This window comes from Fusarium odoratissimum (assembly GCF_000260195.1).
Source record: "Fusarium odoratissimum NRRL 54006 unplaced genomic scaffold supercont1.1, whole genome shotgun sequence".
NCBI lineage: Eukaryota > Fungi > Ascomycota > Sordariomycetes > Hypocreales > Nectriaceae > Fusarium > Fusarium odoratissimum.
Window position 1 is genome coordinate 833,981 of NW_022158687.1, and position 22,406 is coordinate 856,386.

The window sequence follows — 22,406 nt, forward strand, 5'->3', positions numbered from 1 at the left end:
TGATTGGACCTCAATACGATTATCAGCGAGCAATACGAACCACATCTGCAGAGAGTGTCAGACGGGTGTCTCCTTTTGACGTGTATAGAGTGGGAAAATACCATTCGAAAGCTGTCACGAGACCAATTCTAAGAACTAAAAAAAAAGGAGTAGAGAGGCCGTTGACTTTGCACCATCCAAAGCCGTTATTTCCGCCCCATTCATTGTTGCATCGCCTCAAACTTAGGCGCCTTAACAGGTTTGAATAGCCTTGGCAGCTTCCTACGATTTGCACAGCAATCCATTTTTCCCACATCATAAGACTCCATTTACCATTGACTTTCCAGTAACCGTTGGCTCTATCCAAAGGAGATTCTGTGGATCCGATCAAGTCTCCAACTGGAGGTCTGAATCAAGTTGCCCAATCACGGAACAACAAACCTGTATTTCAGGTTATCTTGGAGGTTTAAGCTCTCGGTCATTCATTCGTATTCATAAATTCCTCTATTATCGTGTTGGAAAGGCAGAAAGTGGCGTTATCAGGCGTGCTGCCAGCTCACATACAAAACGTTTACAGCATCTACGGCACATGCGAACATACGACCAACACGCGACAAACAAAGAGAAACCTTCATCTATCATGATACTTCTAACATTTAAGGGCCGATAAAGAACATTCTTGGTATTTATATAAGATGAAACGGCCAGCAAGAGCGAAGTTTTTGATATAATAAAAAATTAAGTGCGTCCATATGCTCTTATTTTCTTTCTAGGATATCATCGATATATAAGATAACTTTCAAGACGATACATCTACCAGGCATCATGACTCCATCGCTTAACAAAACAAAAATTCTTACGCTTCCGTCTCAAGATTTTCCAAAGGCACATAACCCTCCCCTTTCTTAGCTCTTCTCCTACCCAGCGTCTCTCGCACCCAGCCTACAATACCTCTTCCACTCCTCCAGCGAAGGCCACCACGCTGCTCAGCGGCAGCCTCATCCATCCATCGGGGACGCTTCCAGAACTTGAGGAAAAGACTGCTGACGACGACACTGACACTACTGCACGCCATGGCGAAACCAGCCATCATGGGGTGCATGTGGAAACCTATGGGCAGGAAGAAGCCCATGGCAATTGGCAGACCGATAAGATTGTACATGCACGCCCAGGCAAGGTTCAGCTTGATGCGACGGAAAATGTAGCGAGTGAGATCCAGCGCCGCAGGAATAACCATCAGATCAGTTGGGCGCATGAGAACAATATCGGCGGCTTCCATGGCAACGTCTGTGCCGCTGGCCATGGCGATACCGATATCAGCAGTTGCAAGTGCAGGTGAATCGTTGATGCCGTCGCCAACCATGGCAACGACCTCACCTTGTTCTTGAATTTGCTTGATAATCTCTTGCTTCTGGTCGGGACTCATTCCGGCATAGACATTCTCGGGAGGGATGCCTACAGCCGCAGCAACACTGAGGGCGGTAGATCGCTGGTCACCAGTAACAATGGCTGTCTTCACACCCAACTTGTGAAGGGCCGAGATGGCAGCAGCTGCACCCTCCTTGATAGAGTCAGCCAAAGAGAGGTGGCCGCTGTATTTGCCATCGATAGCCACAAAAATGTGGGTGGTACCAGTGGCAGGTCCCTTGTTAGAAGCCTTGGTTGCGCTGGAGTCGAGTTGTTCTGATGCCTCGATGACATCCTCAGGAACCTCAATGCCGTTTTCCTGCAGGTAGGCAACGTTACCGACCAGCGCCCGATAGCGGTTACGGTCAACAGCTGATGCAGGTTCGACTAGAGCGTTAATACCCTTGCCAACAGTGACCTTGAACTCGCCGACACTTCCTTCAAGAACACCATCGGCATCAATATCAAGCTCTTGTCGAGCTCCTGCGAGGATGGCCTTACCAACGGGATGTTCACTGCCCATCTCAGCAAGACCAACAATAGCCCACCAAAGTCGACGTCGCCACTCATTATCATGCCACTCAGGCTCGAGGACAGACTCGACGACGCTCATCTTGCCATAGGTGATGGTACCAGTCTTATCGAGGACAATCTGTGTAACCTTGGTAGTTCTCTCGAGAGCAGCACCACCTTTGATCAGAATGCCGTTCTCAGCACCAACGCCAGTACCAACCATGACGGCAGTAGGCGTAGCTAGACCAAGGGCACAAGGGCATGCGAAAACGATGACAGAAATGCAGAGCTTGACGCAGACCATGATCTTACCACCGCTGGAGTCCTGCAAAAAGATTTTAGGTGGGTTCGTAAGCACATGGCTGAGAACCATCCAGCAAAGGAACGTGCCCAAGCCAAGAATGAGGATAGCAGGAATAAAATAGCCTGCAATAGTATCAGCGAGTCGCTGGATAGGTGCTCGATTGGTCTGTGCATCTTGAACCAGCTTGACGATTTGGCTGAGTTGAGTGTCACGACCGGCACGAGTGACTCGGAAGTCAACACGACCATCACCATTGACGGATCCGCCAATGACGTTATCGCCGGCTCGCTTCTGAACAGGCATCGCTTCACCTGTCACCATGCTCTCATCTACGAAGGTCTCTCCCCGTACGAGGACACCATCGGCAGGCACCTTATCACCAGGTCGCAGAATAACGACATCACCAAGCTGGAGAAGCTCAGTAGGAACAAATCGCTCCTCATGAGCTGAACCGCCAACTCCTGGCGTCTTGGGAGTAGTTGGGTCCTTACCCCAAGCCTCAGCAGCTTTCTCAGCAGCAATGGGGTCTACGTAGATTGTAGCCATAGAGGGTGCCAAAGACATGAGCCGAGAAAGAGCCTTGGATGTCTGACCCTTCGCGCTGTTCTCAAGGTAACGACTCAATGTGATGAATGTGATGAGCATAGTGCTGGTGTCAAAAATGGTGCTTGGCCTGGTGTGAGGAGGCAAAAGTAGAGAAACGGACATTGTCAAAATGCTGAAGAAGAAGGCACAAGACGTTCCGAGGATGACAAGAACATCCATTGTTGGTGAGCGGTGCTTGATTGACTTCCACGCTGAAACATAAAAACGCTTTCCAATGCCGAACTGGACTGGTATCGTAAGGACTAAACAGATAATATCTCCAAGATAGAGGCCGGGAATCAATTCCAACCTGCCAAGATCGAGAGCTGGCGCGCACATAGGCAAGATCATGTTCAGAATGAAGACCGGGATTGCAAAAGCCAAGGAGGTCCGGAAAGCCGTCCTCCACTCATTGATCTCTCGTGTCTTTGCGAGTGACTCGAGCTGTGCATTGTTGTCTTGAGTGTCGGCCACAATGGCGTTGTATCCCCGAGCCTCGACGGCTTCCACGATGGCGCGAAGACCAATAACACCAGGTTGATGAGTGACGGTGAGGCGCGATGAAGCAAGGCTCACCGAAACTGAATCGACGCCATGCATGGCCGTCAACTCAGCCTCCAAAGCTTCTGCTGCAGCCGCATCGGGAACACCATAAACTTTGAACTGTGCCGTGGACGATGACCCGCTTTGATGATCATTGGTTGGTTGTGATGAAAGAACTTCCGCGTCGAAGCCACGGTCGTCGATTATTTCCGCTATTTGCTCAGGCGAGAGTTTGGTAACATCATGTGTAATAACGGCTCGTTCCGCGAGAAGACTGATATTGAATTTGAGGACGCCTTCTACACCCGTGAATCCACCCTCGACAGCTGAAGTGCAAGCACCGCATGTCATGCCCTCGATCGCTACTGTCGTGATGGCGATGTTGCCGGCGTTTTCAGCATCCTTGCCAGATTTGTCAGCCACCACTTTGCCCGAGTCGACAACTGTAGCATCAAAGCCACGGTCTTCGATGATTTCGGCGATTTGTTCGGCAGTGAGAAGGTCGGGATCGTGTTCGATGACAGCTCTCTCAGAGAGCAATGAGATGCTGAAGCTCTTGACACCAGGAACATCTTTAAAGCCACCTTCAACGGCAGAAGTGCAAGCTCCACAGGTCATGCCCTCGACGGCGATGGTCGTCGTGATAAAGTCATTGTCGTCTTCGTTATGTGTGAAGCGTCTGGCGACAGGGCTAGGAAGGTCGGTCGAGAGGACTTCGGCATCGAAGCCTCGGTCTTCGATAATCTCTTTGACTTCGTCGGCGGAGATAACTTGAGGGTTGTGCATGATGACTGCGCGCTCCATAACCAGACTGACTGAAACGTTTCCAACACCATCGACGCCCTTGAAGCCAGCTTCAACAGCAGAAGTACATGCGCCGCATCTATAGAGGAAACAGGGTCAGTGATATATCCCCGAACATGTCGCATAAACTTGGCAGGAGCCGCAAAAGCCGAACGAAACTCCATAAATGGGTCCCGGGATGACCGGAGGAAGTTGAGGAAAAGAATAGAACTGTGATCAAACTCACGTCATGCCGTCCACGCGAAGTGTCGTTGTAGCAAGATGGGCGCCGGCGCCGGGACTCCTCGGAACGGAGAGCGCGACATTATTTGTGTCCTTGTTAGGGACTTGGATGTAGGCGGGAGCCATCGCGACGGCTTGTGGCTCGTGAGCCTCGTCTCGAGGATCGTGAATATGTTGCGATCCCAGAAGCCAAGAGATTTTGGAGTTGAAGACTGATTGCCAAATGGCGGCGGAAAGCGGGATGAACGGCACTTGTGGTCTTGGGTCTCACTCTCGCGGTTAGACTCGTTTGGTGGTTGGTTGCTAATAATGGAATGAACGGGTTCTAGTTCAATCGTCCAGCCACGACCATTTTAATTTCGTATAGATTCGACGCAAACAATAAATCGAGCAGCAGCTCGGCAGAAAGAGAGAAAAGAGATGAAGAAGAGTTGCAGTGTTCGACAAACAAGGAAATCGGAGGCCAAGATACTGTATCAAGCCTGGACTGGAAGGTCACAGCTTATGCCAGTTGATAACAAATGCGCCACTAAGACCACGAAGACCGGCTTCAATTGCTGATGTATGTGTGTACGTATGTCGGCTATTTTTGGCGTTAGTCAGACGAAAGAAAGAGAACGAAATGAATGACCACTTGGGTACGAGAACAAAGAAGACACCAGGCCAAGAACAAAAGGACATGACATGAGCAAAATTCCAAAGGACGGCGTCTCGGTGTTTTAACTACGATTCAGGGGAAACACTCACTGCTATTAGCAAGGAAACACCAACAAAACAGTTCGCGAGGCGAGAGGCCCAAAAACCATCACATCCGGGACGAGTCTTGGCTCAGCGGCTGTTACGGTCAAGTTCCAGTTTGGGGTCTGTTTCCGCTGATATCCAAGACGGTTTGATACCTCTCGTTGGTGGATTTAATACAAAGATGCGACTGCTGGAGCACCAGATTTCTTGCTTGCAGGGATGTTTCACTAGAGACTCAGAAATTCCCAAACGAGGCCCAGGGTTTTTCTTTGAACAATGGAGATGAATAGGGAGCTTGGGGCCGGAAAATGCTGAGACCTGAGACAAGGGGACTCCGCTAGTAAAGAAACCCTGGTCGATTGGCCGCAAACTGTTAGTGAGCAGTGACGGGTGCTCAGACAGTTCAAAGAAGTCTGTGAATGGTTGTGAAAAAAGTGAGCAGTGAGATCAGTGCAACCATAGCCACAAGGCGAAGGCCGCTGATGTTTATACCTCATCACTACCTATTCTTATCCCTCCTTTATTTCTCAGTCACAATGTGACCAAAGTTCTGCAATGGCTCACTTTCAGCTGGCCTTTTATGGCGCGATATCTTGTCCTGAAAGGCGCAAGTGTCGATCATTCAGGTTGCAACCATTCAGCACCCTGACAGCTTTTACCCTTCATGAACTATCGGAACTAGACGCACCGACCTCTCTTTGGGAAGACCTCAGCTTGGCTTAGAACTGAACGTGAGTTCAATCTTCAATTTCCTGTCATTGTCGATCGCAACTCTGCCGTGAACCTCTAGTCGACTGTCACCAATCATCATGTGCCTTTTGAAATAGCAATGTCTTACTACATATAAGACGCAATGGAGTCCAATTGTGAGGTCTTTCAGGTGGATGTTCCAGGTTCCGGCAATTGATGCCGATGTGTCGTGTGTAAGGCTACAGCTGCACATGCAGTCAGCATACCTTTACCTTACAGCCCATCAGCAGTACGAACGCTAGACTCGTTGTCACTTGTAGCCGAAGTTAATAAATTACCAAGAGAGCATAGGCAAGTCCAGCAGTGGCTGAGTTATCTTACATGTTGTGGCTTCTTGCCGGTTTCCTTGGCGATAGACGGGTTGAATTGAGTTTGTGTATGATTTACACGGCCATTGACATACCCGAACACTTCGTCGAGTATCGTTTGGCTGTCTTGAGAAAGCGTCTCCTGGTTGTAGTTTGCATTGGCACCAAGGCGAATAAATTGGAAATCGCTTGTTACATAGAATCCAGTATAGTACACACGAGCCACGACATGAACATAACTGGCAGTGTCGAGTTCCGACATCAAAATCTAAGACAGTTTCTTGAGTGGCTCATACAGCATCAGAAATGAAGTACAGGCCGAAGAATTCCAAGTCAAGATTGAAGACCGCATTCTTCTGTCACATGTATATTAGTATAGGGTAGTCGACTTCACATTGAAGACCCCATGCTTAATTCGACCCCACATCCCATGAGCCCCGCGCCCACCATACGCTGCCTGCTTAGCGCTCCAGCCTCACCTTGAACTAAGCTCCGATGCTCCATCTTGAACTTCATCGACATACCACTTGCACAAGTTGCGACCATCAATATAGAGTATTTCTTGGGCCCGAGCCCCAATTTGAGGGTATAATAGAGCACAGGAACTTACGGACTTTCACTACAGTCACTACCGTCAGCTTCTCTCCGTGCTGTGACGCACTTGATATCCGTCATCTATCCACTGAGGCTGTAGCCTCAACCATAACACATCATGGAGCAGACGAAGGCTCTTAACGCGCTGGAGGTATGCATATCTAGAATAACACAATGGAAACAGACTAACAACTATAATAGCCATTCATCGCTCTCTCCAAATCAGCTACATCTCCTCGTGCAGCTGCCGATCTCGTCACCAGAGCTACATCAGCACCAAACACATTTCTATTCAGCGATCTCCTCCAAACACCCGCCATCCAAAACCTCGCCGACTCAGAGTTCGCTTCGCATCTCAAACTTCTCCAGATCTTTTCCTATGGAACATACTCTTCATACAAAACGACAGAAGGCCTACCAGCGCTTGCCGAAGTACAGGCAACCAAGCTACGGCAGCTATCGCTTCTATCATTGGTCCGAGATCGACAGAACCTCTCCTATGCTGCGCTACAGGAAGCCCTGGATCTACCTGGAGCACGCGAGGTCGAGGCATTGGTAATTTCCGCGGTTTACGCTGGTCTACTTCATGCCACGCTTGACCCAGCTCGTGCAGTCGTGCAGGTCTCCAGTGTTGCGCCTCTACGTGATCTCGCCCCCGGAGCGATACCTGAGATGGCCACTGCTCTGAAGAAGTGGTCTGACCGCTGCACCACCACCCTCGATGGCCTCGATCTTCAGATCAAGGAGATCCGAACAGTAGCCGCAGCTCGACAGCGTGAGCAGCGCTTGGCGGATGAGAAGTTACAGCAGTTGATGAACGAACAACAAGAGGGAATCGGACCACGCAAGTACGATCTGCCAAATATGACAAGGGACCTGGGTAGACGGGGGTTTAACAAGCGATCGGTTATGGATACAGGTAACTTGGTGGACAACGACAGCATGGATGTCGATGAGGCGGAGGAGGAGAAGAAACGAGCAAACAAGCGCAAGCTGTGAAGATAGTACCCCTCTTTCGAGCCAGGAGAACCAAAAGTCAAGCTCGCAAAACATGTATCACGAAGAATCATGACATAATAGACGATACGACGCCTTTTTATTAGCCCTACATCCGTACAAAATGCCGCCCTGAGACTTGTACTAGTTCTAATGACCTGATAAGGTCATAAATAAGAAGGAAAAACGCATGGTCGGAAATGATTCAAGATCATGTTCCAGACCGGGAATAGCTAAATTACAAAGAAGACCTGGTTGATAAACAGTAGATTTCCGTACGCCAGCCTCCAGAAAGCAACGCCCGAGCTCAATCGAGAGACTGGGATAGTATTGCTGCTTAATCAAGGCCCCTGATCATTACAGTCGTGAGTATTGATATGATGTCCAAAGAGATTCTCGCGGAGATGGCTTTTTCTTTTAATGGGAATTTGAAAGGCCAGTAATGGCCGGCATTAGTGACCGCGATTGAATGTGAAAAGAGTAGTTGCTTAGAGACGCTTTCCTGGAACAAGGATGAAGAGAACACAGAGTGCAGCATCGATGAGAACAGTCACTGCGAGGACCATGATAGCACGCTTGGCGATGAGCTTGCGAACGTAGGGTTCACGAATGCGAGAGAAGTTGAAGGGGGTGTACTCGCTGTAACCAACCAGGGCCATGATAGGGTCCAGAGAGTATTGGTAAGACGCAAGGAAATAAACACCGACGGTGAATGGAAGGATGAGCTATTGAGAGTCAGCAAGTTTTCGAGAGCTGGCTTGAGTGAGAACTTACCCAGCATCTAGTTGCACGAGAGTAGTCAAGGAAAATGAGAACGAACGCAGCCCAAAGGGCGGCAAACATGGCAATAAGACCAAGGATAAGTCGCATGATGAGAGTAGGTGGGATAAGGTTGCCAAGAGCCTTCATTCGAAGGAAGCCTGGGAAAGCATCTCGCTCCATAGCCTGGAAGACATAGTCCTTGGCAACATCGAATACCTCGGGATCGTCACGGCCGTACTCCTCAATTGCAGTAGTAACTTCTGCGGTGATAGAATCTGGGAGGGTGATTTCTCGCTCAGCTCCAGGAAGAAGGAAAGTGTAGAGGATTTTCTCAGCTGAGGCTCGGATATCCTGTCGCGCGACGGTATGAGCGGGCGAGTTGGATTCGGTTGTGACTTCGTGAGAGTTGCTGAACTGAGGACTGGGTCTAACAGGCGCAGAGGCACTCTGAGGTGAGTCGTGACTTTGGTCCTCTCTAAGGAATGCAGACATTTGCGCATCTTGGTTCTTCTCTTTCTCAGTCGCATACATGGACGGACCTGCCGTTCTAGGTTCCAAGTCGCCAATATTCTCGAGGATGGCTGAAGATCGTTTTGATTGAGCTTCGGGAGTACCAATAAGGACGGATCGTCGAAGTTCGCGAACATAATGTCGGCAGAGCGACATGTGCTGAGCAACATCGAGCCTGGCCATGTCAGCCAAACTCTCTAGAAAGTCAATCCTGCATGAACCTACCAGAAGTCGAGATAATCCACTGAGCGTTGTTGATCGCGCATGTAGATATAGAACGAGAAAAGGTCAACGGGAGGGAGAGTGCGACGACTCAAGACCTCAAAGAGCGTAGGCAGTCGATTTCTCGTCATGTCGGGCTGAGGCGACGGCGATGCCATCGTGGTAACAGGTTCGTGTTCGGCCATGTCGGGCGAACGTATTATACTTGTCGATAAGGTGAGAGTGAATGTTAAAATGAAAGAGGCGTTTCTGGCGCGCGCGGAGCAACTGCCGGGAAGCTTTATGGAAGGGTCCGGGTACGCGAAGTTCCCCTGGATTACGACCGATGACAGGCCGCCAAGTCTTGTCCAAACAACCGCACACTCTCCTAAGCAAAACAGTCCCTAAATGAGAGAAATGAGACGCTTATGCGCAAAGGATGGCGATATTTGCGGTGCCTTGAAATCAATTGCCCCAAGCTGGAATGATGGAATCGTTATGCAGCAACGGCCAAGATTGGATGCAATGCTTGCTTCATGGTAAACACCACTGGAGGACAATACGACGCCTCTAGCCCATCTGGGTTAGTTGATTTTCCGAACTGTGAATCGACCTGACCATCACGTGAGAGCCTGGCGGGTCATCAGGGCTGCGCTCTAATTGGCTCGCCAGGCCCACAGAGTGCCTGCCGATTTCGAGGGCTACGCACAAAGATTTTTGGCAATTACTACTCCAGCTACTTCATCACACCTTCCTAACGACCAATCTCGAAGAGACGAGCCGCAGGTACGACCAATACTCCCTCCTCCCTCGAAGTCCTTTTCCTCTCAAGAGACTACGAGCACGAGCGACTCATTCTTTTATCAACTTCGTCGACCGAAGGACTAACCCTCACATTTCCAGCCATGTCGTCCAAGAAGCCCTCCGGCAAGACTCAGCGCTCCGCCATCGCGGATGTCGTCGCCCGCGAGTACACCATCCACATGCACAAGCGAGTACGTTTCTTCGCCAAAGAATAGCTCGAGAACCGGAGCTTGAAATATCTGGATTAAATGCTAATGGGTAAAAGCTCCATGGTGTCACCTTCAAGAAGAGGGCTCCCCGTGCTATCAAGGAGATCAAGGCCTTTGCCACCAAGTCCATGGTACGACTATCCATCCCAAGAGTCTTATACCGAATGCGAAGTAATCGCAGAGGGCAAAGTTGTCATTTTCGAATCACATGTGCTAACCTCTATGACAGGGTACCTCTGATGTCCGTATCGACCCCCAGCTCAACAAGAAGGTCTGGGAGCAGGGTATCAAGGGTGTTGACTACCGACTCCGAGTGCGAATTTCCCGACGACGAAACGACGAGGAGGGTGCCAAGGAGAAGCTGTACAGCTACGTCCAGGCTGTGAACGTCAAGAACCCCAAGGGTCTTGCCACAGTCGTTGTTGAGGAATAAATATAAAAAGTTTCTCTTGGGACAGGTTCTATGGTGGCATGGCATTTGGAGTTGCATTCGGCATTCTGGCTTTTGACGCTGAATATACACAGAGGGAAAAAATGTGATCAAAGCTTGAAGTCAACACAAACGACAATCGGTGCCTCGGCGTGAAGTGGTCTATGGACAAGGCTTTTTTTATGAGGGCGAAAATAATCATTTACGTTCTGACGTGATGATGCGAATGTTATGAGTCGTCGATTAGAGGGTCTGCTATCGACAATGGTGTACACGTTTCTGACCCTATCAAAATCCCCTGCCTTCGCTGTTAACCCAGCTGTGGAAATGCCATGCAATCCTGTAACCTAACAAGTCATCAAACCAAATTCCGTACACCTGGTACTCCTGTTCCTCTATACAATTATCAAAGCACCAACCCCTAGTAAAACCTAATTACTCGTCCTCAACATCCCTGTGGCGTGCCAGGACCTTCTTCTGGAACTCCTCAGTGTCCTTGTCCCACAGCTCGGCAGCCTCACCGTTGAGGGGTGAAGCACTGAGTATTCGTTAGTGACATGGTTATGGTCCAGGTTGAATTGTGTACGTACTTGTTGGGCTCGCCAAGCAAGCTTTGAAGGCTCAGCAGAACAGTTTGAATGTTGTAAGCAGCGGTCCACTTGTCCTTGAGAATGTCCAAGCAAATACGGCCGGAGAAGTCGACATTAGGATGATAGATGGGTGTCTTGAAGAGCACCGTAGGAGCGGCGTAGGGGTAGTTTGAGGGGAATGCAAAGCTGAGCTTGAAGGTCAAGCCAGCGTAGGGAGTATCGTCGGGGCCCTCGATGGTGGCAGTCCAAGAGAGGAGGTTTCCATCCGCACCGGGGAAGGCAGAGACGCCGGGAGCGGGCGACGTCATGAGTTGCATCAACTCGGTCTGCAGTCTGTCTAGAGTCAGCATCCGTAGCGACCATAATGTCTCGGGACGAGTATTCACCTCTTGGTTGTGCTCTGAGAGTCAGGGCCCTTGTGACCAGAGTTAAGCTTGGCGGCCTGGACACTGCCGGGAGCTGAGTTTTGGCTATCCTCCATGTTGTAATCCATTGTGAGATGCTGATGCTGATGTTGTTTCCTCTAGTATAACTGAGTATGAACAAATGCCGGCAACCAAGAAAGCAACAGAAGAGAAGATGCGTTTATAGGTTGCTAGGGAGCGGTAGGGAATTGTTTATGTACAGACAACAATTCCGCAAGTGGAAAGAGGTGAAGATGGACGAATGCAGGGGCGATTGAGGGAGACAAAAAGACGTTGGCAGTGGCGTATGCGGGAAGGGATAAATGCGAATAGAAAGAAAGGGTTCTGAGTTGTCTTTAAACGTGAGACGATGTGCAATAGATTGTTTTGGATTGCGACAGAATTGAATAAAGAGAAGGGCAATGACTTCTCAAGATCAAAGGCTCCAACTGTTTACCGCAGCAACCAGCGCGACTAGGGTCCAGGTGAATGAAACACCACAGCCAATGGTATCCAATACAAGGCAGCAGCGCTGAAACTGTAGGGCATGCTTGTGCTGTGAGAGGATGCACAGGGCGCTAAGTGACGCTATCTTTAGGGAGCCCGGGTCGGGGTCTCACAGCAACAAAAAACACTTTACGCGGTGAATAGACGCGGATCAACGCGTGCAACTTTCTTGAGTTGTAACACCAGGACAATATCCTCAACTGAACGATTGGTTATTGTTGAACAAGAATATTAGCAACACAATTCAAACACTATCATAAAGCTGCCTACCTTTACATCATGGTAAGTAGGACATTCCTTATTTAGCCCCTATCAATAGCGTCTATCAAGCTTTTCTCCAGTGACAGATCGTCAGTATCAACGAGATTGTGAATGATTCACAGCCATACCTAGTCACAGTTACTCAATCTGCTGTGAATCTCGATCTTGTATGACTTCATTAGAGTTCTCATCACTAACAAAAACCAATGAATCAGTCACAATTAGACCCTCTACCAACGGATCTTCCCTTCCGAATCGTCTCCAAGACCGTGGGTCGAGGAGCATATGCCTCGTTAGTTTACCCCATGTTTCACTCACGATAACCGAGATGTTCACTACTGACCTCAGCACAGCATCAAGAAAGCAATCCCCCTCGACGCCCCAACACCAGTATTTGCTGTAAAGCTCATTCACAAAGGCTATGCCGTTAAACATGGTCGCATATCTACTAAGCAGTTGGCCATGGAGGTCTCACTGCATTCACACATCGGCCAGCATCCCAACATTATCGAGTGGTTCGCTTCAGGAGAAGATGACATTTGGCGATGGATTGCCATGGAGTACGCGGAAGGTGGAGATTTGTTCGACAAGATTGAAGCCGATGTCGGCGTTCGTGAGGACATTGCTCAAGTCTACTTTGTTCAACTCATCAGCGGCGTGAGTTTCATGCACTCCAAGGGCGTGGCACATCGTGACCTCAAGCCTGAGAACATTCTACTCTCCCAAGATGGATCTTTAAAACTTGCAGATTTTGGTATGGCCACAATGTTTGAGTACAAGGGTCAGCGAAAGTTGAGCTCAACACTATGTGGCAGTCCACCTTATATCGCCCCTGAAATCCTTGCTTGTGGGCGTGCAGACAAGAAGTTACCGAACGCTGCCAAGTACTCACCAGATCTGGTCGATGTTTGGTCTTGCGGTGTTATTCTCTTCGTTCTTCTCGTTGGCAACACACCATGGGATGAGCCGTCACAAGGTAGCTGGGAGTTCCAGGAATACGTACGAACATCTGGTCGCAGCACTGATGCTCTATGGGGGAGGGTCCCAGCAGAAGCACTCTCTCTACTACGAGGGATGATGAGCATTGATTCCTCGAAACGCTTCAACTTTGCTCAAGTGCGCCAGCATCCTTGGTACACAAGACACAATGCCCTCCTCAACTCGGATGGCCGAGTCACAGACCCCATTAACTTGGCGACACAGATGCTGGAGAATCTCCGCATCGACTTCAACCACCACCCTACATCACAACCTTCTTCGAGCGACAATATGGACATAGATACTGGTCTCAATGTTGGAAAATTCTCCTCTACTCAACCAGAGACACCAATCGCTGATAAGGACTGGGATTGGGAGCGTCCTCCACTTCGCTCTATGGCCTCGCCAGCCTCATCACTCCCACATACTCACGATGCGAGCCGAGCGATGCTCGATACACTTGCCGACGAGCCATCTATGTCTCAATTCTCTCAGACTCCTGGCCCTTCTATGACCCTTACTCAACAAGCTCGTCGGTTCCGCGACATTTGTCCCCCAGAGTCACTTACTCGCTTCTTCTCGGCTGTGCCTCCGGCCCACATCATTCAGATGATTAACGATGCTCTCCACCATCTGAACGTCCCCACGACACATATTTCGCCTAATCCACATGGCAACCCTGTCGCTAAGATAAAGGTCAAAGCACTTGACGGTCGTCAACAAAGTTTGCATGGCGAGATTCAAGTGGACCGTCAGCCTCTGCCGGATGGTACCGAGGTCCTCGACATTCGCTTCGTCAAGGTCAAGGGTGATCCTCTTGAATGGCGACGATTCTTCAAGAAGGTGGTTGTTTTGTGTAAGGATGGTGTATACGTCCCCGAGTCGTAGAGAGGAGAGGGACTGTCTTGTAAAGCTAGAACGAGACGCATTCATAGATGTCAGGATTCGACAGTTGGGCCATAAAGCTCATGATCAGATACAGCTATATACATAATGCGAGAACTTGAGATACCAACAGGACTCCCATAGCTCCTCCTAGGGGAGCAGGGGAGGCAATAAAACTTCAGATCTGCAACCTAAAGGACAAAAAGACTTAGGTAGGTTTAGGATAACTTAGTGGTCCTTTAGACCAACTTTAGTCATTTCTGGCACCCTGATTATATGTCAGAATGGGAGTTTTCGTACTCCCCGAGGCTCCTCTTCCTCAAGCGTTTGCCTTGTTATACTGTTCAACATGTAGCCCAAAATGATTAAATGTGTTTATTCCTTCATCTTCAATTCCCCAACGCTCAAATTCCAACGACTGATTAGCATCTAATGAGTTTAGAATCTCATCCAAATCGATTTCCAAGTTTGAATAGGGGCCGGTTTCAGAAGTATGGATTTCTTGAGGTACTCGATTAGAGCTCTCAACCGGCAACCCATGAGGGCTAGGGCTTCTTGAGGGTGACTTTTGGGAGTCTGGTTGGCAAGTCTCCTGGCTTTGACTTTCGCGAAAAGACTCCATGATACCTTGGAGGACATTATTGGCGACATCGGTGATCGTTTGAGAAGTGAGAGTTTGCTCGAGAATTCCATCGACTAAACTCTCTATACGGGGCCTCATGCGTCTCGAAAACTCACGTCGCGCGTAGTCCTCAAAGCTGTCCAAGACGTTCGCCCCGGGGTGCTCTGTGTCTTGTTCGGGTTGTAAAGGACATAATTCGGGATCTAGGAAGCTGTTCAGTGACTGAGTGTCGAGATGACGGGATATAAACTTACATGGAGAAGGAATTGGATCATCGTGGGGGAAGAGAATCCTATACATCTCAACCCACTTCTCCTCTTCTGCAACTTGTGAAGCTTTCCCATTCTTCCTCTTTCGGACACGCAGTAACCTCTCTTGTTCTTCATCGATTCCTTCTTCTTCAGACTCTTCACTTTGTCTCTGGCAAATAGTGTCCGCTCGTTGATGTTCGTTTAGGTTAAAAGCTGATTTGAGGTCTTGCCTGCATCTGTTGCAGCGGAACTTGGGAAGCACGTGGCGCCGATATAGATGCTCTCTGCGCACACCGTTAGATCTTTTCTTCCATCAAGTACCTGGGTAAATTTGACTCACTTGACTCGATGAACAGAGGTCCACCCTGGCCAGCAGCAGCTTTTCCACTGTGATGTTTTGTACTTCTCACGATTATGCTTGAAGAAAGGACAAACATATCTGGTTTCGGTAGAATCACTGGTTTTCCCGCGCTTCTTCTGGGTTCGATCTGGTGTCTTGTCGTCCTCCCCAAAACCATCATCAGAACCACTTCTCTGACGCTTTCTTCTGTTTTGACTGTTTGATGGTTCTCCAGCACGACTGGGTGCTCCGACAACTGGTGTAGAGCCACTACTGGAAGCTGTCTGGCCATTCTGAGCCCCGTGTCTTCTCAGCATCACCTCCAGCCATTCTTGAAGCCTCGCGATTATTTGAACCACGAGTTGATGCTTTTTTCTCTCTGTAACTGCTGACAAGGACGAGGCTTGGTCGCTGCTCCAGCAGGTTTCGGCACTGTCGGCCGAGGTCTCTCGACTATAGCCGCAGTCTGAAGGACCTGAAGATGCTGGTAAAGAGACTCTGGTCTCAGGAACTGACTCCAGAGTTGGACTGCCACAGACCTGAGATGAATAAACAGCCTGAGGATTCTGTTGAGATCCATACAGTTCAGCAATCCATTGATCAGGTCTCAGAGGCAGTAAGTTTGCCGGATCGGAGAAATCAAACCAGGACCCATAGACTTCTTCTGACGGGACATGAGTGCAGCTTTCATTCGTATTGAAAGCTGAACAGAAGCAACCGCTATCTGTCGATACACCCCCAGTCGACCACGAGGTCTCTGAACTTTCTGTTCTGCACATCTTTTTATTTTCGTCTGAATCCGAAGCCTCTATACTGAGCATCGGGGCATTCTTCAAGAAGCTGATCAGCTCTTCCGGAGCTGACAAATCCCAGGTAGCCATCTCATCGTCGTGCTTTATGCCAGACATGCTGCATATGACGCTGAGCCCAAATAGGAGAGAATTTGTTACTTAGAAACGCAGAGAGAGATATGTTCGATGGGATTGATCTTCTTGAATAATCATTCCTAAGGGTTCGAGAAGGAAGATGCTAATAAGTTGTTAAACAACTTGGGGTATTGTGTTTTATATGACTAAGTAGTTAATTCGCAATTGCGCAGGTTCCCATCGGCGGGCGAACCATGCATGAGCGAAGGCAACAAACGGGCGAGCGTCCTGATCAGCCAGTAAGATGGGTTGAAAACAAGCCCATGACTCGGTTGTTATGGAAATGTACTCCTCTCATACAATATGGAGTAGAGGCATCTGATTTGGCAACAATGGACTGTACGCAAGTACAAGTAGATTGTACAATTTCACTACAACCAGGCTCGATTTTGTTAAATCAAGCCACATTAACAATTCGATGAGAATGAAATGGTATCTTCGAATTCAAACGCCAAGTCTATCCCCTTCCGTCTATCCTGTTCCGTTGGTGATCATCTCATGACCTGCATGGCAGTACAAATGTTCAACTCATAAATCAAATTGGTATCTCCCATCCTCCTTTTCACATCTTCATAGGCTCGCAAAGCCTGTAGGTCAGAGTTACAACCCAGAATCCCGTAACGCCTGCACGAAGAACTGGTTATCTAGGCACCGCAAAAGGTTCTCGTTAATGCCCGTCATTTGCAGCCCTCCATCAAGAAATGACTGGAATTCTTGTGCCTGGGACACAAGGGAACTTGAGCCTTGACTGCTACCGTCTTGTGGCCTCTGGCGACAGGACTGCATACTCTCCATGAGTGCATTGCAAGCTACCTGGACCACCAGAGGTACCAGTGTAGGTTGCAAGTTCTTCATCTCGCCGACTTTGCCTCGCATGCGCTGCTCAAAATCAGACATGAGGTTCGTGTCAAAGTCATCATTGTTGCTCTTCTGTAAGCGATCGTAGTCTGGGCATTGTTAGCACTCAGTTCTTGCAGTGTATGTGGTTGAACACTAACACGGTGTAGGCACCTGGCCCCCTCCAGGAAAGATGATCTTGTAGACATCATTCCATCTCTCTTCCTCGACCTCTTTGAGATCCGCCCCTGGGTTGCATTTTCTTGCTCTTGCATGCAGTGCCTTGGACTGGCTTGCGTTGATGCCTTCCTGCTCCTGAGTGTTGCGGCTTTGAACTTCGCAAGGCGCAGACGCTCTTAAATGTTTAGAGAGCATCCGCTCTGTCTTGAAACACTGGAAACAGCGCTGACACTCGTGTTCTGGGAGTGTATGGCTTCGGAAGATGTGTTCCCTAGAGATACATTAGTTTACTCCTGGATGCTTCAGGACGAGCATCACTTACTTGACTCGATGGACCGACTCCCACCCTGGCCCGCAGCAACTTCTTGAGTTTTCATAGCGTTCTGGGTCATGCTTGTAAAAGGGGCACGCAAATCGTGGCGCCGTCGAAGTCGTCTTGGATCGTTTCTTATCCACAGACTTCCCGTCAGCTTCGTCTGTTGATGAATCATCGAGCTCGACACAGTCAAAGGCTCGCTTCTTTGACTGGCCAGGTACGACGATCCCTTGTTGAGGCTGGTTCACCAAGTTCACTAGTGGAACTGTCTCATCCTGACACTCAGTGGGTTTTTGTCCCGGCTCCAATTCCGGGACATCCTCTTCAAAGAGAACTGTGGCTTGTCGTGGCACATCCGCTGGCACTGGGAACAGTGAATTTCCATCACCTGTGATTATTCCCAGAGCATTATCAAACCACACAGGGTTTGTGGGGTCAATAGTATGGAAAAGATCGGCCTCGTCGCCAGTGACTAGGTTGCCCAACGCTGCATCATCTGCAAAGGACACACTCAGTGACGAGCCCAAATAGTGGCCATTGTTGTGGCCAGCTGTCCGTGATGTGTAATCAGAAGCACTATGTCGACGTTGATGTCTTCGACCCAAGCTTCGAAGTTTCGATCTGGCCTTGAGTAGCAACCATAGCCACCCAAGTCTTCTGATCAGAACTTTGTTGGCCTCAGTCTTAGTCGCAGGGACGAAGGTTTGCGACGAGGAGCCGTGCTGAGGCCTGGGGTATGGCCATTCACCAGCTGACGAGAAGCTTGGATGAGCACTGAAAGTGGGTTGGCTGAGAAGAGCCATGTCGTAGCTTGGGTAACCATTGGTTGAGGAACTCATAGGTAAAGGCGACTCCGAGTACCCATATTGTGGACGGACATTGGTGTTGATAGCGCCGAGACCTCCTTGCACTGCCCAGGGATAATTGGCCACTGGTCTATTATGCAGGCCATCCTGAGATTGAGATTGGGCAGTGAATTCGGGTAAAGGTGTAGGGTACGAGTACATTGAGACGATGTGTTGGTACAGGAAATCGCCTTTGTTGATCTGAGGCGAAGCTTATTTATAGATGGTAGCTTCTTGGTGGATAAACTGATTTATATTGTTGTACGGCGCTAGCCAAGTGATACTAGTTACGATAAAGGTATATATATATGTGTTGTATATATATCTTCTGAACTAGGTTTCAGGTTAAATGGAAATAAGATCTCGTTTAGGGAGCCGGGAATGAAGAGAGGCGAAAATGAGATCCTTGGGGGAATAAGCTCGTATTTAACTTTGGAGGCCTTTGCGCAGCTGCGCAGTTGCCTCTGGTTGGCTGCGAACCAGGAGCTGAGATGGCAGCAAGGCAACGGGACCCTCTGAAAGTGCAACTCAACAGCCCCCAAAGTCCCTTATTTCCAAGATAAGTCTTGAGTCACAAGGGTTGCGAGCGGCTCTTTAGTCTTGGCTTTTGAATCCTTCCAAGACACGGGCAGCCGAGTTTGTAGTGAGGACAGAGGTTATGAACCCCTGGCTTCAGAGACAATTGGTCAATCGATTAAAAAGAGAGCTCAATGAAACTCAGACAATGGCGATAATCCGCTAAAAGAGACAAGATATTCTCAAAGAGCCTCAAAGAGACAACAAGGACAGTCAACAGAGTTGAGAGACTGTCTTGGGCTGTCATGGGAATGTCCAGACTATCAAGGCTTGACTGACTGGCATGGCACAGTCAGCTTGATTGAGGCTGTGGGCTCCCTCACACTAGCAGCCGAGTTGTGCATGGCTCACCAACTTGCATGTAACAGCGCAACTCATAAAATGTGCCAATAAACCAACCAGTAAGCGGCTGAATCGATTTGCCCAAATCCATTTTGGGTATGCCTGACGCCAATTTCTATGTATGCCCTGAAAAACGCCCGACGCCTTGCATAACATCATGTACGAGCACCGTTACTCGGCCTGCGTGACTGGTTCTTTCAGTTGTTCATTCCACTCAAAGCCTGGAAACAAACGTCAGCCTGATTTGGTTGAAAACGAAAGGGTTGGGGGCTATACGTTGACGACACATGGGGCATTGCCCTCTTGATGAATCTTGCTTGATCCATTCCAATATGCAGTGCTAAACACAAACACAGTCACAGTCAGCACGTCAATATTCACGATAATAGAGATAAGAGATAGAGATAGGTGAACTCGAACCATGTGAAAGTTATGACCGCACTTCCCCGATACTGAGATTCATATTGCGTTAGTAGGGTCTATCTTTATCAAGATGGTCTGATGTTTACTTACACAGGTTGCAATCGTCGCCTGGGTATTTACATGTCGGACACGTCCCGTCAAAGTGGACCTGACAGATACCACAAACATCGTCTTCAGGTATATCCCAGCGCCAAGTAGCGACCGTATTCCACTTCTTGATGGTGACCTTCATGATGTTTTGGAGGAAGAGAAGTCACGGGATCGATCTGGTAGAGATGAGGATTTCTGGAGCTAGGATCGAGACTCGAAGTGGTCGTGCAACCTTTGAGTGAAGAAAGGGTCAAGGTTTGAAGCACTAACGCAGACGCGGGGAGGCACATGAGCTCAGGTTGACAAGGTGAGAGGCCCAGACTCCAACCGAGTGGATTGGGCTGTAGTGGTGGGTGGGCGCCTATCCGTTTGGCGCTTCAGTGACCTCATCCGCTGAGAGCCACCCACTGAACAAGCTGTAGCCCGCTGTAGAAACCCCTCCGACTCCGTCATCGTCCACCGTTGGAAATGCCTGATGGAGGTGGTCCAAGCTCCTCACGATTTCGCCAACCTCGCCCGCACTTGCGCGAAAGGTATCATCCATCCAAAGTTGACTCGATTGGTCGTTAACCTCTCGTCATCAACCTCACTCGCCTCACGTCAAGTCCACCAGACAACTTTGCGGTACTCTCCCGCCGACGAATGAGGACGCAGACGGACAGTTAAGCCTTTTGCTAACTGTCTCTTCCTACAGTGTCTGGCCTGCGAATTTATATTTCGTTTGGCTCTGACTCTTATCAATCGCTCAGGAACTTGCCCTACATCAAGTCACTGAGTCCGACGAACTCCCGCCACCTCTTCATATCCTAAACACAACATCTATACGATGGCGTCTATCGCATTCTGCCGCTCAGCAAGAGCTGGCATTCCTCAATGGGGCTCCAAGGTTTTCCGACCTTCCCTGCTCACCCGCCGAAACTTCTCATCCTATCTCGTTACCCCGAAAGAGCTTCACGAAGCCCTCAAGAAGAACCCTCCGTCACCGATCAGCACCGATCCTCGAGTCATTCCTCTCTGCGCATCATGGTTTCTCCCCAACGATGGCCGATCCGGTATCCAAACGTTTCGCGAGCAGAGAATTCCCAAGGCCCGGTTCTTTGACCTAGATAAGGTCATTGACAAGCGCAGTCCCTATCCGCACATGCTTCCTAACCCCAAAGGCTTCGCTGCTGCCATGAGCGAGTTGGGTATCCGAAAAGAGGACATTGTGGTGGTGTACGACAGCAAGGAGCTTGGTATTTTCAGCGCACCGCGTGTGGGCTGGACCATGAAGGTTTTCGGCCATGACAAGGTTCACGTACTAAACAACTTCAAGCTGTGGGTGGATCAGGGTCTGCCTACCGAGTCGGGGGAACTCTACAGTATCGAGTGTTATCCTTACCAGATTCCCGAGATGGAAGAGAACCGAGTTGCAAGCTTCCAGCAGGTCAAGGAAATCGCACAGGACTACAACAAGGAGGGCGCTGAGGGCGTTCAAATTCTTGATGCCCGACCCTATGGACGTTTCACTGGTGAAGCCCCTGAGCCCCGCGAGGGTCTTTCCTCTGGTCACATTCCTGGATCTATCAACATCCCCTTCAGCTCTGTTCTGGACCCTGAAACCAAGGCTTTCCTCCCTAAGGATCAACTGAAGAAGCTGTTTGCGGAGAAGGGTGTTGACCCTCAAAAACCTATCATTTCAAGTTGTGGTACTGGTGTGACTGCCTGTGTTATTGATACTGCACTTGATGAGGCTGGCGTTGGTTCCCCTGACTCCAGGAGGGTCTACGATGGCAGTTGGACGTAAGTGCCTCATTTGAAAAGTTCATGATATGGACTATGCTAATATGTAACAGTGAGTGGGCTCAACGGGTGCAACCTTCAGAAAACTTGATTGTCAAGACAACGAAGGAGTAATGTGACTTGGTGTCTGGTCTAAAAGACGGTGAATACCAAGTAGTCGAGCTGCGATACCCTCATTAATGATGGCCTGTGGTGAACAGGCGTGTACGAAGAAGAGCATGGATTCCCAATTCCCCTCCGTGGTTTAGTTCTGTGTCTGGTTCAGGTCTCCATTGAAGGACGAGAAAAATGGCTCATGGTTGTCCTCTAGCATTCCCACACTTTTGCATTATTTTTCAGTATATATATGTGTGTATACGTGAAGCAATTGACTGATGGAATTGTCAATATTGAGTCTGAGTCTGAGCCTGAGTCTGAGTCTGAGCCTGAGTCTGAGTCTCTTAAAGTTGCAGTATCGGACCGGGGTGTTGTAATTTGCCGATCAGTCATGATGGGCGGGGTGGCTTGTCCACACCGAGAATTGGACCATCCTATTTTCGGTGAGGATCAAGGTGAGGCCCACCCCCACTACTCTCACCTCGAATGCGGC

At 49.3% G+C, this 22,406-nt stretch overlaps 11 protein-coding genes across 15 annotated transcripts; 4 read left to right on the forward strand and 7 right to left on the reverse strand.

The window, feature by feature from the left end:
• Positions 1-835: 835 nt before the first annotated feature.
• On the reverse strand, positions 836-4,483 carry FOIG_00306 (Cu2+-exporting ATPase; the record flags this gene model as incomplete). The annotated part of the gene is made up of 2 exons (XM_031196385.1): positions 836-4,214; positions 4,362-4,483. The coding sequence occupies 2 exons, from the start codon at positions 4,481-4,483 to the stop codon at positions 836-838; spliced, it is 3,501 nt and encodes a 1,166-aa protein (XP_031072152.1).
• Positions 4,484-4,852: 369 nt separating this feature from the next.
• On the reverse strand, positions 4,853-6,660 carry FOIG_00307 (uncharacterized protein; the record flags this gene model as incomplete). The annotated part of the gene is made up of 4 exons (XM_031196386.1): positions 4,853-4,940; positions 6,252-6,424; positions 6,453-6,512; positions 6,604-6,660. 4 exons carry the CDS (start codon positions 6,658-6,660, stop codon positions 4,853-4,855), a joined length of 378 nt encoding a protein of 125 aa, XP_031072153.1.
• On the forward strand, positions 6,584-8,013 carry FOIG_00308 (uncharacterized protein). The gene is made up of 2 exons (XM_031196387.1): positions 6,584-6,901; positions 6,952-8,013. Exons 1-2 carry the CDS (start codon positions 6,869-6,871, stop codon positions 7,747-7,749), a joined length of 831 nt encoding a protein of 276 aa, XP_031072154.1. The 5' UTR covers positions 6,584-6,868; the 3' UTR covers positions 7,750-8,013.
• Positions 7,064-9,764, reverse strand: FOIG_00309 (uncharacterized protein). Of its 2 annotated transcripts, XM_031196388.1 has the most exons (3): positions 9,244-9,764; positions 8,521-9,193; positions 7,064-8,471 (listed from the first exon to the last, which is right to left on the reverse strand). In XM_031196388.1, the coding sequence occupies exons 1-3, from the start codon at positions 9,423-9,425 to the stop codon at positions 8,235-8,237; spliced, it is 1,092 nt and encodes a 363-aa protein (XP_031072155.1). In that variant the 5' UTR covers positions 9,426-9,764; the 3' UTR covers positions 7,064-8,234. The 2 variants fall into 2 exon arrangements, with proteins under 2 accessions (XP_031072155.1, XP_031072156.1); XM_031196389.1 differs by having other exon boundaries at positions 8,521-9,764.
• On the forward strand, positions 9,603-11,731 carry FOIG_00310 (50S ribosomal protein L31e). Of its 2 annotated transcripts, XM_031196391.1 has the most exons (4): positions 9,603-10,005; positions 10,123-10,214; positions 10,289-10,363; positions 10,462-11,731. In XM_031196391.1, the coding sequence occupies exons 2-4, from the start codon at positions 10,125-10,127 to the stop codon at positions 10,663-10,665; spliced, it is 369 nt and encodes a 122-aa protein (XP_031072158.1). In that variant the 5' UTR covers positions 9,603-10,005; positions 10,123-10,124; the 3' UTR covers positions 10,666-11,731. The 2 variants fall into 2 exon arrangements, with proteins under 2 accessions (XP_031072158.1, XP_031072157.1); XM_031196390.1 differs by having other exon boundaries at positions 9,603-10,214.
• On the reverse strand, positions 10,787-12,142 carry FOIG_00311 (ubiquitin-conjugating enzyme E2 C). The gene is made up of 3 exons (XM_031196392.1): positions 11,639-12,142; positions 11,253-11,585; positions 10,787-11,200 (listed from the first exon to the last, which is right to left on the reverse strand). The coding sequence occupies exons 1-3, from the start codon at positions 11,743-11,745 to the stop codon at positions 11,098-11,100; spliced, it is 543 nt and encodes a 180-aa protein (XP_031072159.1). The 5' UTR covers positions 11,746-12,142; the 3' UTR covers positions 10,787-11,097.
• A 126-nt stretch (positions 12,143-12,268) lies between these two features.
• FOIG_00312 (CAMK/CAMKL/CHK1 protein kinase) lies at positions 12,269-14,482 on the forward strand (the record flags this gene model as incomplete). 3 transcript variants are annotated; one of them, XM_031196394.1, is made up of 3 exons in its annotated part: positions 12,269-12,445; positions 12,640-12,716; positions 12,778-14,482. In XM_031196394.1, the coding sequence occupies 3 exons, from the start codon at positions 12,443-12,445 to the stop codon at positions 14,288-14,290; spliced, it is 1,593 nt and encodes a 530-aa protein (XP_031072161.1). The 3 variants fall into 3 exon arrangements, with proteins under 3 accessions (XP_031072161.1, XP_031072162.1, XP_031072160.1); XM_031196395.1 differs by having other exon boundaries at positions 12,443-12,445; positions 12,778-14,290; XM_031196393.1 differs by lacking the exon at positions 12,269-12,445 and having other exon boundaries at positions 12,483-12,716.
• A 14-nt stretch (positions 14,483-14,496) lies between these two features.
• FOIG_00313 (uncharacterized protein) lies at positions 14,497-16,526 on the reverse strand. The gene is made up of 3 exons (XM_031196396.1): positions 15,501-16,526; positions 15,164-15,444; positions 14,497-15,112 (listed from the first exon to the last, which is right to left on the reverse strand). Exons 1-3 carry the CDS (start codon positions 16,406-16,408, stop codon positions 14,607-14,609), a joined length of 1,695 nt encoding a protein of 564 aa, XP_031072163.1. The 5' UTR covers positions 16,409-16,526; the 3' UTR covers positions 14,497-14,606.
• Positions 16,527-17,026: 500 nt separating this feature from the next.
• FOIG_00314 (uncharacterized protein) lies at positions 17,027-18,766 on the reverse strand (the record flags this gene model as incomplete). The annotated part of the gene is made up of 3 exons (XM_031196397.1): positions 17,027-17,373; positions 17,425-17,714; positions 17,766-18,766. The coding sequence occupies 3 exons, from the start codon at positions 18,764-18,766 to the stop codon at positions 17,027-17,029; spliced, it is 1,638 nt and encodes a 545-aa protein (XP_031072164.1).
• Positions 18,767-19,693: 927 nt separating this feature from the next.
• Positions 19,694-20,177, reverse strand: FOIG_00315 (anaphase-promoting complex subunit 11; the record flags this gene model as incomplete). The annotated part of the gene is made up of 4 exons (XM_031196398.1): positions 19,694-19,743; positions 19,799-19,862; positions 19,943-19,974; positions 20,036-20,177. The coding sequence occupies 4 exons, from the start codon at positions 20,175-20,177 to the stop codon at positions 19,694-19,696; spliced, it is 288 nt and encodes a 95-aa protein (XP_031072165.1).
• Positions 20,109-22,229, forward strand: FOIG_00316 (uncharacterized protein). The gene is made up of 2 exons (XM_031196399.1): positions 20,109-21,817; positions 21,871-22,229. Exons 1-2 carry the CDS (start codon positions 20,862-20,864, stop codon positions 21,929-21,931), a joined length of 1,017 nt encoding a protein of 338 aa, XP_031072166.1. The 5' UTR covers positions 20,109-20,861; the 3' UTR covers positions 21,932-22,229.
• Positions 22,230-22,406: the final 177 nt, after the last annotated feature.

Excerpts from the sequence above, each read along its gene's own strand:
- FOIG_00308 (XM_031196387.1), top strand. The coding sequence starts at position 6,869 with ATGGAGCAGACGAAGGCTCTTAACGCGCTGGAG. Across the intron at positions 6,902-6,951 it reads AGGCTCTTAACGCGCTGGAG|CCATTCATCGCTCTCTCCAA; the intron begins GTATGCATATCT and ends CAACTATAATAG.
- FOIG_00309 (XM_031196388.1), bottom strand. The coding sequence starts at position 9,425 with ATGGCCGAACACGAACCTGTTACCACGATGGCATCGCCGTCGCCTCAG. Across the intron at positions 9,194-9,243 it reads GTGGATTATCTCGACTTCTG|GCTCGATGTTGCTCAGCACA; the intron begins GTAGGTTCATGC and ends TGACATGGCCAG. Across the intron at positions 8,472-8,520 it reads CTCGTGCAACTAGATGCTGG|CTCATCCTTCCATTCACCGT; the intron begins GTAAGTTCTCAC and ends GACTCTCAATAG.
- FOIG_00310 (XM_031196390.1), top strand. The coding sequence starts at position 10,125 with ATGTCGTCCAAGAAGCCCTCCGGCAAGACTCAGCGCTCCGCCATCGCG. Across the intron at positions 10,215-10,288 it reads CCATCCACATGCACAAGCGA|CTCCATGGTGTCACCTTCAA; the intron begins GTACGTTTCTTC and ends AATGGGTAAAAG. Across the intron at positions 10,364-10,461 it reads CCTTTGCCACCAAGTCCATG|GGTACCTCTGATGTCCGTAT; the intron begins GTACGACTATCC and ends CCTCTATGACAG.
- FOIG_00311 (XM_031196392.1), bottom strand. The coding sequence starts at position 11,745 with ATGGATTACAACATGGAGGATAGCCAAAACTCAGCTCCCGGCAGTGTC. Across the intron at positions 11,586-11,638 it reads TCTCAGAGCACAACCAAGAG|ACTGCAGACCGAGTTGATGC; the intron begins GTGAATACTCGT and ends GACTCTAGACAG. Across the intron at positions 11,201-11,252 it reads TTGCTTGGCGAGCCCAACAA|TGCTTCACCCCTCAACGGTG; the intron begins GTACGTACACAA and ends ACGAATACTCAG.
- FOIG_00313 (XM_031196396.1), bottom strand. The coding sequence starts at position 16,408 with ATGTCTGGCATAAAGCACGACGATGAGATGGCTACCTGGGATTTGTCA. Across the intron at positions 15,445-15,500 it reads ACCTCTGTTCATCGAGTCAA|AGAGCATCTATATCGGCGCC; the intron begins GTGAGTCAAATT and ends CGGTGTGCGCAG. Across the intron at positions 15,113-15,163 it reads TGATCCAATTCCTTCTCCAT|ATCCCGAATTATGTCCTTTA; the intron begins GTAAGTTTATAT and ends ACAGCTTCCTAG.
- FOIG_00316 (XM_031196399.1), top strand. The coding sequence starts at position 20,862 with ATGGCGTCTATCGCATTCTGCCGCTCAGCAAGAGCTGGCATTCCTCAA. Across the intron at positions 21,818-21,870 it reads GTCTACGATGGCAGTTGGAC|TGAGTGGGCTCAACGGGTGC; the intron begins GTAAGTGCCTCA and ends AATATGTAACAG.